This window comes from Etheostoma cragini, chromosome 7, assembly GCF_013103735.1.
Source record: "Etheostoma cragini isolate CJK2018 chromosome 7, CSU_Ecrag_1.0, whole genome shotgun sequence".
In the NCBI taxonomy this organism is placed as follows: Eukaryota; Metazoa; Chordata; class Actinopteri; order Perciformes; family Percidae; genus Etheostoma; species Etheostoma cragini.
The window spans coordinates 25,050,898-25,063,327 of NC_048413.1; the positions used below are offsets into that span (position 1 = coordinate 25,050,898).

At 40.6% G+C, this 12,430-nt stretch overlaps 1 protein-coding gene across 3 annotated transcripts in view; it reads left to right on the top strand.

Annotated features, from left to right (window-relative positions):
* The window catches only part of LOC117947392 (collagen alpha-1(XX) chain), a 33,500-nt gene that overhangs the window by 6,968 nt on the left and 14,102 nt on the right, over positions 1-12,430 (top strand). For 2 of the 3 annotated variants that reach the window (XM_034876273.1, XM_034876274.1), the window contains exons 4-15: positions 1,899-2,042; positions 4,285-4,452; positions 5,710-5,715; positions 6,880-7,083; positions 8,418-8,585; positions 9,003-9,122; positions 9,251-9,415; positions 9,716-9,874; positions 10,039-10,211; positions 10,533-10,662; positions 11,023-11,168; positions 12,180-12,309. In XM_034876273.1, coding sequence (XP_034732164.1) covers positions 1,899-2,042; positions 4,285-4,452; positions 5,710-5,715; positions 6,880-7,083; positions 8,418-8,585; positions 9,003-9,122; positions 9,251-9,415; positions 9,716-9,874; positions 10,039-10,211; positions 10,533-10,662; positions 11,023-11,168; positions 12,180-12,309 — 1,713 coding nt within the window. The remainder of the gene's footprint in view (positions 1-1,898; positions 2,043-4,284; positions 4,453-5,709; positions 5,716-6,879; positions 7,084-8,417; positions 8,586-9,002; positions 9,123-9,250; positions 9,416-9,715; positions 9,875-10,038; positions 10,212-10,532; positions 10,663-11,022; positions 11,169-12,179; positions 12,310-12,430) is intronic. The other variant, XM_034876275.1, reaches the window with a different exon arrangement.

Here is a 12,430-nt window from a genome sequence, read left to right on the forward strand (position 1 = left end):
TAAGGCCAGTTAGTAGACTGTGGACTGGAGAGGGAAGGCCACCAGTACTATATTACTTATCATGTGGTCGTTTCTTTAAAGAAATATTCTGTTACAGTAAAATTACATTTACTTTTACCAAAGAAAGAATAAAGTTTGAGACATTTGACCAACCAATTTAACCAAAGCTGTATTGTAATTGGGATTATTATTTAATAAGAACATTTAGACATTCAGGGAACATAATTACGAACATTAAAATGGAACAGTTTAAATGATCAAATGAAAAAGTATTATGAAAAGCGAATAAAAAAACTTTCCAAGTCACTTAACTGCCTATCTCCTCCGCTTTATTACTTGTATGATTGGTCTACCTATGCTAAAGTGGTTGGTTAGTCACAAACTCAGATGAATCAGCACATGGGAGCGAGGTGTCTGATCTTGTAAACTGGCGCAGCAATGATGGCCTCGAGCTTAATATTTGAAAAACTATGGTCATAGACTTTAGGAGATGTGGGAAACTACCTGTTGAAATTGCCGGCAAAAACATTTGAAAGAATTCCAATTTACTTTGCACTATAGTGTCTAATAACCTAATATGGAAAAGCAAAGTTTTCAAAACCTTAACAGGCGGGTCATTAGAGATGACATTCCTATGTTCCTATTGGCTTGAAATTTTACATTTGTGCATGCATGAACTGGGGTAGACTCTCCATAGTCATGCGTCATCTTGAAATGTGTTAGCCGGTAAGGGACTATGCTGCTCCGTCTTCTGGGTTTTCAACTCACTCTGCTGCTAATGGGTATGGTCGCTCCCCGGCAACGACGAGTTAGAAGAAGGAAACACAGAGGACCACACGTATTCAAAATCCAAATTTCAGGAACAGGAATCTTCTTCCTCGCCCAGAAAAAGAAAACGGATATTGAAAAGAGAAAGACACCAGCGTCATCAGAAAAAGAGTGAACATTAGAGCTGCTTTGGACGTACACACCAAATCCCAACTAGTTAATTATCCTCCGGACCGCTGCTTTCTCTTTCCCTCTTCCTTCCGTCAGTTGTCATGCGTGCCCGCTTGCGATGTAAAGAGCGCATCCGCGCCACTCTCTGACCTACACTTCAACAACCACGGCTGATAGACAGCCTTTTGTACACTTTTGTTGTTTGAAGCGTGACGGCTACCGTAGCTGTAACACCTACTTTGAACTGTGTGGCAAGAGAGAGTTGATTGCGATTTATGATCTCAATGCTAGACGGGAGAAATTCTTACACAATGTAACTTTAACGGTTCAAAAGAAGTACATTCTCCGATATGAGGCCCTTTGACTCTGGTTTTTCTTTGTAAATGTTCATGGTATTTTGGGTAGTATAAAAATGTTTAGGTGTTTGATTCTTGAAAGCCAGCTTAAAAGGTCTCATATTGTAAAGACAATGTGAATTTTCCATGTGTTTTTGTTAAAGCAGGTTGAGGTGCTATATAAACACTGTATCAAGTAAGTATAAAAAAAGTATGAAGTAAAAATGCTGAACCCTCAGAGATATGCACACAGCCCGTTTTCGGAAACTGTGCCTTTAAACGAGACGTTACAAGTTTCGTACGTTTGTGATGTCACAACTACTGTATCCTATATATATGTACAAAGTGCCGCTACAGTGCTGTTACAGATATTCCCCGGCTGCGATGACTACTAGAATGCAGATACAGAAGAAACCAATCAGACTGGGCTTTTTTGGGAGGCGGGCCTAAAGAGACAAAAAAAGACAGTATGAGAAAGATAATGTGCTTTTTGAACTTTAAAGCATGTAAACATGTTGTACTAGAAACCCAAAGTAGATGATTACCGGAATCCTGACTTTCCCTTTAGACTTAATCGTATACTGTACAGAGGCAAGTCTTAACCAAAATGCTCGTGTTTTCCAGAGGTGCCACAGCCAGAGCTGATGCTGACCACCACACGGGGCCGGGCAACGGTGGCAGGACTGGACTCCAGTCAGGAATACACCCTCCAAGTCCTCGTGCTCAATGGAACGACAGAAAGACTTCTGGCAAAGCGACGATTCACCAGTAAGAAACACAGCGAGGTAGAAAAGAGAAATTGGAAAGGTTGGCAGAGAGATTTGTGCAGCGAGCAGGAGAGTTTGGAAGACATAGACAGACAGGACAAAGAAATAGAAATAAAAGAAATAGACGTAGGGTGTGGAAAGACAAAGAGGCATGAGGTAGGTTGTTTGTGAGTGTATGTATCAAGCGAACGTGAACATGACTGCACATCTATATAGGCCAACTTCTATCATTTATAGGATTTTTTTTAATCAGCAATCCATACATTTTTGCTCCAGATTAACTAGAAATCTCAAAACAAGCTATCAGCTACATTTGTGGGGCTGAACAAGGGACATACTTATCTACAGGCATCATGTACAACACTGACTCGAGATAAAAAGAACTGCTGTTGACTTTGGTGCTGAGAGATAACATTGGCAAGACAGCAAAGTTAGGATGTGATACATTTTTAACATTCTTACACTTTCTTGGAGTGTGCAGTGTTTCCTCCAAGGCCCCACCCCATCAGACCACGTACACACACAGTGAGTGGGTATAAATACTACTCAAGCTGGATTACAGGAAAGTGGGTTTTGATTGAAGTTGCTGTGTATACTTACTTGGAGTTAAGTTAACTGGTAATTTCTTAGGAAACCCACAGTAGGATGAGGACATTTTGATGAAACACCAGCTGTGTTTGGAGGATTAGGGTCTGTGCAGGAGTTGGCATCAATTGTGCGCACAGGTTACTTCAGACATTTCTTTCTCTGTCTTCAACGCTGTTATTTCCTATGGCTGTGACAGTGAATCCCATCACAGCTCTCCGGCTGTTATTCCCGCTGTTAGTTGCGAACTGTGCAAGGGACAGTAGGTTACTGTGTCGAGTCAAACGTGTGCAGGCAGGTCTGAAAAACATGTTAACTTTGAAATTCGTAACACCGGCTGTCTCTCTTGAATTATAGCAGTCTGGGAATTCCTTCCTGATGCGTCACATTTCCCTTTTGCTTTAACCCCCTTTGGGCACACTATCTTTGACTACCTCCCTTTCAAATTTCACCCTTAGTTTGCTAGTAATGACCTTCAGGAAATGCTTTTCCAACAGAAACTGGTGAAGCAGTTAAGTTTTAAAACATACCAAACAGCAAAAATCCTGTATCTTCAACTTTAGCATGATCAGTCTTACCTCTCTTAGAACTTGAATGTAACCGCCGTAACAGCAGGAATGGTCCATTTATTGACACATTCACCGGCAGGTACCTGATCATATGCCACAATGTGTCCACCTAGGGCAATTTTGTTATTTTGTGATGTTACTTTGTGACTAATGCAAACACACATGAGGTGATTACCAGTAGTGGAAGAAGTACTCAGATCTTTTACTTCAGATCTATCAATATCAAAATATCACTTTACAGTAACCAATAGTAAAAGTACTCAATGTACAGAGTGAACATTTTAAAATAGTATATTAAATATATATTTAATTTATATATTTAAATATAAATACTTTATATATTGTTGGGTATCTTTTGAATTTCCCCCTTAGAAAAGGATACAAAATAATATACATACATACATACATGCATAATTATATTTTGTAGTGTCAGTCTGAATCTTCAAAGTAACTTAAATGATCAAATAAATGTAGTGAAGTAAAAAGTACAACATATCTTGTCACCTGCCACCATTAGGTTCACATTTGCGCTGTGAAGTGTTTCAACAACTATTTGATGGACTGTCATAAAACTTGGCTTTAATTGAAAAGTTCTAACTTTGGTGTTCCCTTTACTTTTCATCAAGCGCAATCATAAGGTCAAAATTAGCTGGGCGCCTATGTAGCTCAACTGGTAGAGCAGGCACCCCTAACTAGAGGTACCCCTTGATGCTTCAGCAGCATGTTCGACTCTGCCCTACTTCCTTGCCATATTAGTGTGAATATAGTTTTTTACATGTTGAAAATAAATTTGCTATAATAAAAGTGTTTATTTAACCCGTGGCCTGTGCAGTAACCCAGCTTAAACCTATAGCCAAGGTAATAAACAAAGACTTAAGTTATAACCGATTTAGAAGCATTGGTTTGATGAAATGGTTTAGGTATTCCATTTGCACAAGGAGTTTCATATTTGCTGTATATTGGTATGTCTACAGTTGATTTTGAAACATGCATACACATTATGATAAAGCTTCTTTTTAAAGGATTTGAGAAACAAATTAATGTATATTACTTTATGTGATTCCCTAAGCTGCTCTTTCTCTCTTCCAGTGGAGGGTCTGCTGGAAGAGGAAATGATCCGCAGTGGTAGTCGAGAGCAGAAAAAGAAGATGTTGCCAGGCGGATCAGGGTCAGGAGACCTGGACGATGTAACAGAGGCTTTGTTAGGCGTGCCAACAATTCTGTATCCTGACCCCACCACCGCTGCTGCTACTACAGGTAGGGCATGCTAGACAGATTGACAGACACACATATTGGTATAATTACAGTATGATGACTTGGATCACAATTGTTCCAAAGTCATGATTTATTCTGCTTTATGCGGCAAACCCCATTACGCTGTCTGTGTTCATATTGTATCAAAGATTAATAATAAGGATTTTATTAGGATCACAAAGAAGATGATCACACACTAAACACAACAGCATAAAAACACAGTTACATGTAAAACAATCAATGAGGTAAAAAGCAGTTATACAAATTAGGCACATGCACAAAACAAGAAGGAAAATCGACCAAAATCTGGTGGAAACATGTCAAGGCTGTATTATATGAGCTAATTAAGTAGTCAGACAAACAAGTCTATAGAATGTGTTCTAAGGCATGATTTAAAAGCCGTGCCAGCAGTCTGAAAGCTGAGTTGCCAGGGCAGCTAAAGCTTGATCACCCCTTGACTTAAACCGGGACTCTGGCCAAAATGCAAATAGGTTCTTTTTGTTAATGTACCCGAGTCAAACTTTCATGCATAATTAGGAGGGAAGCGCCACTTTTAAAATTTACTGCATTTTTGTTTGATTAACCGTCGGTCAAATGGCCTATTGAATGGGTGTGCTAGGGGCACTAGGATAGCATCAAAATAGCTATTTTTAAAACACTAAGAAGGCTCGACACAACATGAAAAATAGTCAGATGGAAAGCTCCTAAAGCTTAGTTCCATATAAATGCACGGGTAATTTGTTGTTTTGTTGCTATTGAAAAACAGTATTGACCTTGTATTTGAAAAGGAGCCTCATATAAGAATGACATTTCCTCCTATGAAGTACGTTCATTCGCATTCAGAGTTTGATTCTTTTTGACTGACAAGATGAAGGATAGCGTAAACAACAACTACCAAAGGGAGACGTTCAAAACCTTTGTTTTTTAGGAAACTCTGTGAACACAAACAATGTTCTCAATGCTGCAGTTCCTGTGTAAAGCCCCTGGTGATACTTGGAGCAAAGTTTCATGTTGTGTTGAGCATTCTTAGTATTTTAAAAATAGCTGTTTTGGTGCTATCACAGGGCCCCTAGCTCTCCCATTCAAAAGACCATTTGACCGGAAAAAAGAAATATGGTAAATCTTAAAAGCGGCACTTACGTCCTAATTATGCTTTTAAACAAAAGATTAACTCAGGTACATTCATACAAAGATCTTAGGTTGCATTTTGGCAAGAGTTACTTTAGTTAGTTAAGAGTGGTTTAAACCGGGACTGTGGAGCTGCTACAAGGTTTAATTTAGCCAATCTAGACTTTTTTGGGACAATAAGGCATTCCGACTTCATTGATCTATTCTATTTGAAATTCTTTCTTTTTTTTAAAGTTGGTAACAAGTGCAAAGAACCTAAAACCCCAGGTAATGATTATTTTTGCCTTGACTAGAAGCATTGCTGCAGTGTTCTGCACAGTCTGAAGTTGAACATTAATGTGTGAGAAAGGCTTTAGAGATACCATTGCTCTGATCTTTGAAATATTTCTAAGTTGATAAAAGGATGATTGAAGTATTTGTGTGTGTCTAATTCCAGGGAAATGTAATCCTCTCAGTTCCTAAAATGTATGCATTAGAAACAGTTACAACAATAAATCTATATTCATACATATTTGGGGTGGCAGTAGCTCAGTCAGTAGGGAGTTGGGTTGGAAACCGGAGGGACGCTGCCAAGGTGCTCTTGAGCAAGGCACCAAACCCCCAACTGATCGGGGCGCCTTTCCATGGGCAGCCCCCTCACTCTGGCATCTCTCCATTTAGTGCATGTATAGGTACTGAGCACGTGTGGGTAATTCAGCCTGTGTGTAATAACAACAAAGTGTAAGTTGTAAATTCCCTTTGCAGGATTAATGACGTATATATTATTATTATTATTATTATTATTATTATTATTATATATATGCTTGTCTGGTGCATCTGTTACCTTCTTTCCGACCTCAACAGGGAAGAAAAAGCTGTTAAGACAGGTGGTTTGGATCTTTAATGATTCTCTTAGCTTTTATCTTGCAGGTGTAAATAACCCTCCCTATCCCTAAGTACAGTATACTGCATTTACACATGCCTACATCAAAGCACTTTGGGAGAAATACACACATACACAATAATGACAGCCCAGCAACAGTAGGTTTAACACAGGAAACAAAAGCTGGAACAAGATGGAACTAGGACAAGGAAGGGGGTCCAGGCCAAGTGTTTGATCTATCACGCTAAGTTTAAAGATGTTACTATGTTTAAAAAAAAACATAATGTTTATGTGTTAACAGGGAAATAATATTTTCTCGCTTGTCCTTTTGATCCTTTGAAGTCAAATGGATCTATTGGATTTCCTGTCATGTACAGCTTCATCTGGTCCCATAAACACTCTTTGCTTCTCTTACTGTAACCCCACCCATGTGCTCTCTCCTCCAGAGACCCCAGCAATAGAAACCCCCTCCCAGCTCCCTGATGAGGCCCCAGAGAAAACCACCAAAGAAAAGAGGAAGAGGAAGAAAGAAAAAGAGCGGGATCGCTCTAAAATGGAGAATAAGGAGGAGCAGGGGACGACACAGGGCAAAGCGACCGAGGAGAAACCCCGGAAGACACCTTTCCCTACACAACCGGTTACAGGTAACCTCCTGTACCTGGTATTAGGAAACATTACATAAAACTGATCTTTTGGTGACATTGGTTGTTTTAATCAACTAAAACATGATGAACCGATTAGGACAAATCCATTTTAAGCAGGAAGTTATACCTAAAGAACGGCTGGCCAGCATCATCTTTGGCTCATCTCGTTGTTTAGGGAACAAGAGGCTTAAGAGCAGCAAATGTTGGTTTGAAATGTGATGACAGTGTTTACACAAGGGAGGGACAGGTAAAGGTAAGGATAATGATAGGCCATCTGGTTTGGCTGCAGGCCACATGTGTCCTCTCTCCCCCTAATAATCCAAGGGAACACACACATTCACATACATGGAACCGTAATCATGTTCATGTTCGCACCGTGTCAACACATGCGGACATTTAGGCGCCTACATTTCAACACCTACACCTACTTTTTGCTTGCATAAATGCCATCTGTTTCCTGATTTAAAAGTATGCATTTACCCATGTACTCGCTAATATGCAAATACTATAATACTATAATAATATACTATTATATATGTTGTTGGAGCCTTTACAACACTTTGCTTTGTTTTGTTTATATACCACGTTGGTTTATTAAATAATCTGCAGTTGTATGTCTGAGCACCGGGTGGAGCATTGTCTGGCATTAAGGTAATCACAGGTACACAGGTGTGTGGCGAAATGGGGAAAGCATACAGCTTTTCACTGTGTCAGTCGTGTCATGGTTTAATTGTTTGACAAGAAAACTGAATGGAACTAAACCAGAAAAGAAATGAAATGGATTAATGCTTGTGCGACGGTGAGCAGGCTGTAAGTGGGTCACAGCACCAAAATGCAGACAAATTGTGGACATTGATCATTGGCACGCAGAACACAAGTTCAAGCAAGTTCTCCCACCTCATTGGCCTAATGTAGGAGTTCATAAAAGACTCTACATGTGTGTAATATACAAAAACACTGTAAAGTAGAGGTCGACCAAAATGGGTTTTTCAATCTTTAGTTAAATCAGGGTCAGCCGGTGGCAGACACATACTGCTGATTTTATTTTGGCCAACATATGCTTGTTTTTAAACCTCTGTTTGAAAGATAAAATGTAACACTAATAATTACTTAAGATACACAACATTTCTCAATCTAAGTGGATTTTTACTTTTGCTCTAAATAAAAAATAACCCTAACCCTAAACAAAGGCCCCAAATCCTCTACTTCTATAAAGTGTCCGTCCTCCGGGAGCCTCCAGAACAGCTTCAGTGCTCTTTTGCATAGATTCAATAAGTCTCTATAGCTGACCTTTTCAGTTCCAGACTATTTGCTTCATGCTTCCTTTTATCAAGGTGTGTCTCCGAGGAAACCCTTTGAGTGTGACAGCGACGCAGCGGCCGACATCATGTTGTTGGTGGACGGCTCCTGGAGCATTGGACGCACTAACTTCAGACGGGTCAGAGACTTCTTGGAGGGCCTGATGACACCCTTCCACATTGGGCCGGACCACATTCAGATCGGTGAGGATCACATTTTACAAACGTAGCAACTGCAAAAAAGACCACAGTAGCCAGCTAGCAACCGCATAGAAACGCCTTAGCAACCACTGGGAAAGTCCTAGCAACCACCTGCCGGTAACCATCTGATCATTCAGCTCCTTTCAGCTAATAAACAGCTCACAGGTCAACACCTTTTAGTACACTTCGGATAATTTCAGTGCTTATGTTTCAATGTCATGCTGATTTTGCTACACCAAGAACGTGCTATAAAAAAGGTTTTACAGACGTTGTCTAAGCTTTTGGGTTTTAAACGGCTCTGTAGTAACAACAATTGAAGACAAAAAATGAGCCACTTAAAGTATAATGAATTTATTTTTTCTAATGGCTTGTCCCACAAAAAATTATAAAATGTTGCTTAATGATGTGTTACTGTCCCAGGTCTGACCCAGTACAGTGGAGACCCCCGCACAGAGTGGCAGCTCAACGACTTTACTACTAAAGACCAGCTGTTGGAAGCTGTAAGGAATTTCAGATATAAGGGAGGAAACACGTTTACAGGTAAACACATCACAGTTTGCAGCTTCAATATGTTCAGTGTTCAGAATATAAGCACATCCTAATACATACAACACGTACACATAGATACCGTATGTCTGTCAATGTGTAACCATGCATCCATCTCCTAGGCCAGGCGCTGCTCCATGTCATGGAGGAGAACATGGGGGCCGAGGCAGGCACGAGGTCGGACACACCATTTTTCCTGGTCTTGTTGACCGATGGGAAATCTCAGGATGACGCCATTGCTGCAGCAAACCGGCTGAAGAATGCCGGCGTGGAGATCATCGCTGTAGGTAAGACTGAAAAGAAAAGAGTGTGAGGTGGTCTCAAGACTAAATACTTTAACCTTCTGACGTTTGTTTGAGGTTTTCTTTAGTCCAGTCACATCTATCCCTTGCATTTCTTTGCACCATGGTCTGTAAGCACTCTTGACTTTGACTTGAGAGAAGTGTAACCTAGTCCACTGTGGTCTTGCTAGTGTTATGCAATACAGTTTTTGTTAATTGTAAGGCGCTCCGAGGCCTTTTGTCCTAATCTTGAAACACTTTTTGTGCAAAGTAGGTTGATCAATTTTATGACTTTGTGTTTCTCAGGTGTAAAGAATGCTGACGAGGCTGAGTTGAGACAAGTGGCATCGGAGCCGGTAGATCTGAACGTCTACAATGTGAATGACTTCCCTCTGCTCAGCAAACTAGTGGCACGACTGGTCCACATTCTGTGTGGAAGGATAGAGGACCGTGGCATCTCAAAAAGTAACCTATCTATCTGTCTAGCTTTCTGCCCCTAGCTTTCAGTCTATCGGCTTTCCTTTCCTTGCCAACTTGTCAGACAGTATTTGAATGCAAACTTATAATTTTCAAAGGATCATTATTTAGTTAGGGTCTAAGATGCTGATTCCTTGTTTCTGTGTCTCCAGGAATGGAGCCTGGGCCCACAGCCGACCCAGCCCTCTCCTATCCCAGTCCTATTGATCTCCGGTTCTCCGAACTGGGCTCCAGAGAAGTAAAGCTTCATTGGACCAATCCTTCTAAGCCAGTCCAACAGTACAGAGTGGTCTACCACAGCGCCGAGGGTCAGAGTCCACAGGAGGTCAGGACGCAACCTTACCTTATTACCACATTAGGTTTGAAACTTAAGCACAGTTATATAAGCAAAATAAGACTGTCATTATGAAGGATGACACATTCCAGCAGCCACCACATTGTTTTTGACATCATACTCGAAGTCTGGGAGAAATGTGTTTGATTGCAACAGGAAAAACACTGTTCTTGCTAAAGCTGTCAGAGAGAGGACAAAGGGAGCAAAACAAATGTTGTGTTATTGTCGAAAATTGCGGGGTACTGTGTGGGATGAGATTAAAAAGTCACATAAAAAGTAAAACATATTTCTAAAGTGATGCTCTGTGCCTAGGTGGTGTTGGCCGGCTCAGAGTCCACTGTGCTGCTGGAAGGCCTCTCCTCTCAGACACTGTACCACGTGTCCATCTTCCCTGTGTATGACGACAGTGTTGGCCTTGCACTCAGAGGAACTGTCACTACATGTAAGACTGATATCGATGTTTAATATCACATTTTAAGGAATTCATTTGTTTGTTCATGAGTCCCACATGTCAGTTGTCAGTTTGTCAGTTGTACTCGGCTGTTCCTGCCTGGCATTTCTTTTCTGTCCGTGGATTGCTACAATTTTTTTTGGGGGGGGGGAAGCAAGAAGGCTAAGAAACCATGCCTGTCTGTTTGTAAATCTCCTCTACTCCATTTTAGTACCACGGACAGCGTCACAGTTACTTACGTTCCCCAGGGCAGAAATCATCACCAAAATATTTAGACTCCAAAAATCATTTAACTACTTGCCAGCTTGTAAATATGTATTTACAGATTATCTTCCTATCTCCTTTACTTAGTGCCCCTGGCCATGCCTGCCAACCTGGAAGTGACTCCTGCCTCTTACAGCACACTGCGAGTGAGTTGGGGTGCAGCGCCTGGAGCAACACAGTACATGGTCCTGTACTCAGCACTCAACCACGGAGAGCCTGATGATGCCAAGGAGGTGAGAGCCCTTTCTCTCTCTCCGTGTGTGTGTGTGTGTGTGTGTGTGCGTGTGCGTGTGTGTGTGCGTGTGCGTGTGTGCGTCAGCAATAACCAGGGTAATTAGCAGCCAGAAAAGGGCATCTACAACGAGTAGGCAGGTAGGGAAAAACATAATGTACTAGGCAAATAAGAAGAAAGCCCTGCTCACAAAATGATTTATAATGTGAGTTTTGGGGACCAACTACCACTTTGCACCACAGAGCCTTATTGGCAACTTTCGTAGGACATATGGCTCAGAAAACCACACACATAGCCACTGTAAAGTGTATCTGAAGACACGCATATCTGTTTGTAGTCTAGATATGTTGTTGATCACTAATTTTAGTACCAAAAGTGAGAATACTTACATATTGCTGTTGTTTTATTTCTTTTTTGATTTTAATCACAAATGGCGTTCATCAGGTAGAGGTGAAAACAAGAACACCCAGTATGTATACATTTACGGTGAAACGTCACATCATTATCGCCAAATGAGATAATGAGTTAAATATGGTACGTTCAGGCACAATACGTTAGTCCAGGGTTTATCTGTTAATGGTGACCACATCATTCTTGATCTTGAAAATCAAATAAAACAAGTGAAATGAATTGCAATGCTTGTTGATTTTTATAAACCATATAACGGATTGCAAAAAATTTAATTTTATCTTGGCTATATAATGATTATTATATGAGTATTTCCCTCAATTCCTTTTTCCTCACATCATGTCCTTGCATCGTCCCATCTTAGATGCAAGGAAAGCCAACGTTTTTGAAAAAATAAAGATGAAAATTTGCTGTTAAATCGCGGCCTTCTGTGCTTCTTTAATTATTTTGTATGTAAGCGCTCCTCTCAAAATACCCATTATGATGTAATTTTACAATAAAACTGGTACCAGACTGATTACTGTTTACTAATGTGGGCAAAGACATTCCTAATATTAACAAACCGTTAACTCCACATTTGCATTTTGTTTCTGTATTGCTGCAGGAGAAATTCAGTGCAGACCAGACAGTGGTGGAGCTGGCAGGGTTACTGCCGGCAACAGACTACTCTGTCACTCTCTATGCCCTGTATGATGAGGATCCCAGCGACCCTGTCACTGCTGTTGCCACCACATGTAAAACATTCCCCAAACATTCTCATTTCCCGCTTTGTCATTTTTCTATCTACAGTGGGTACGGAAAGTATTCAGACCCCTTTAAATTTTTCACTCTTTGTTTCATTGCAGCCTTTTTCCA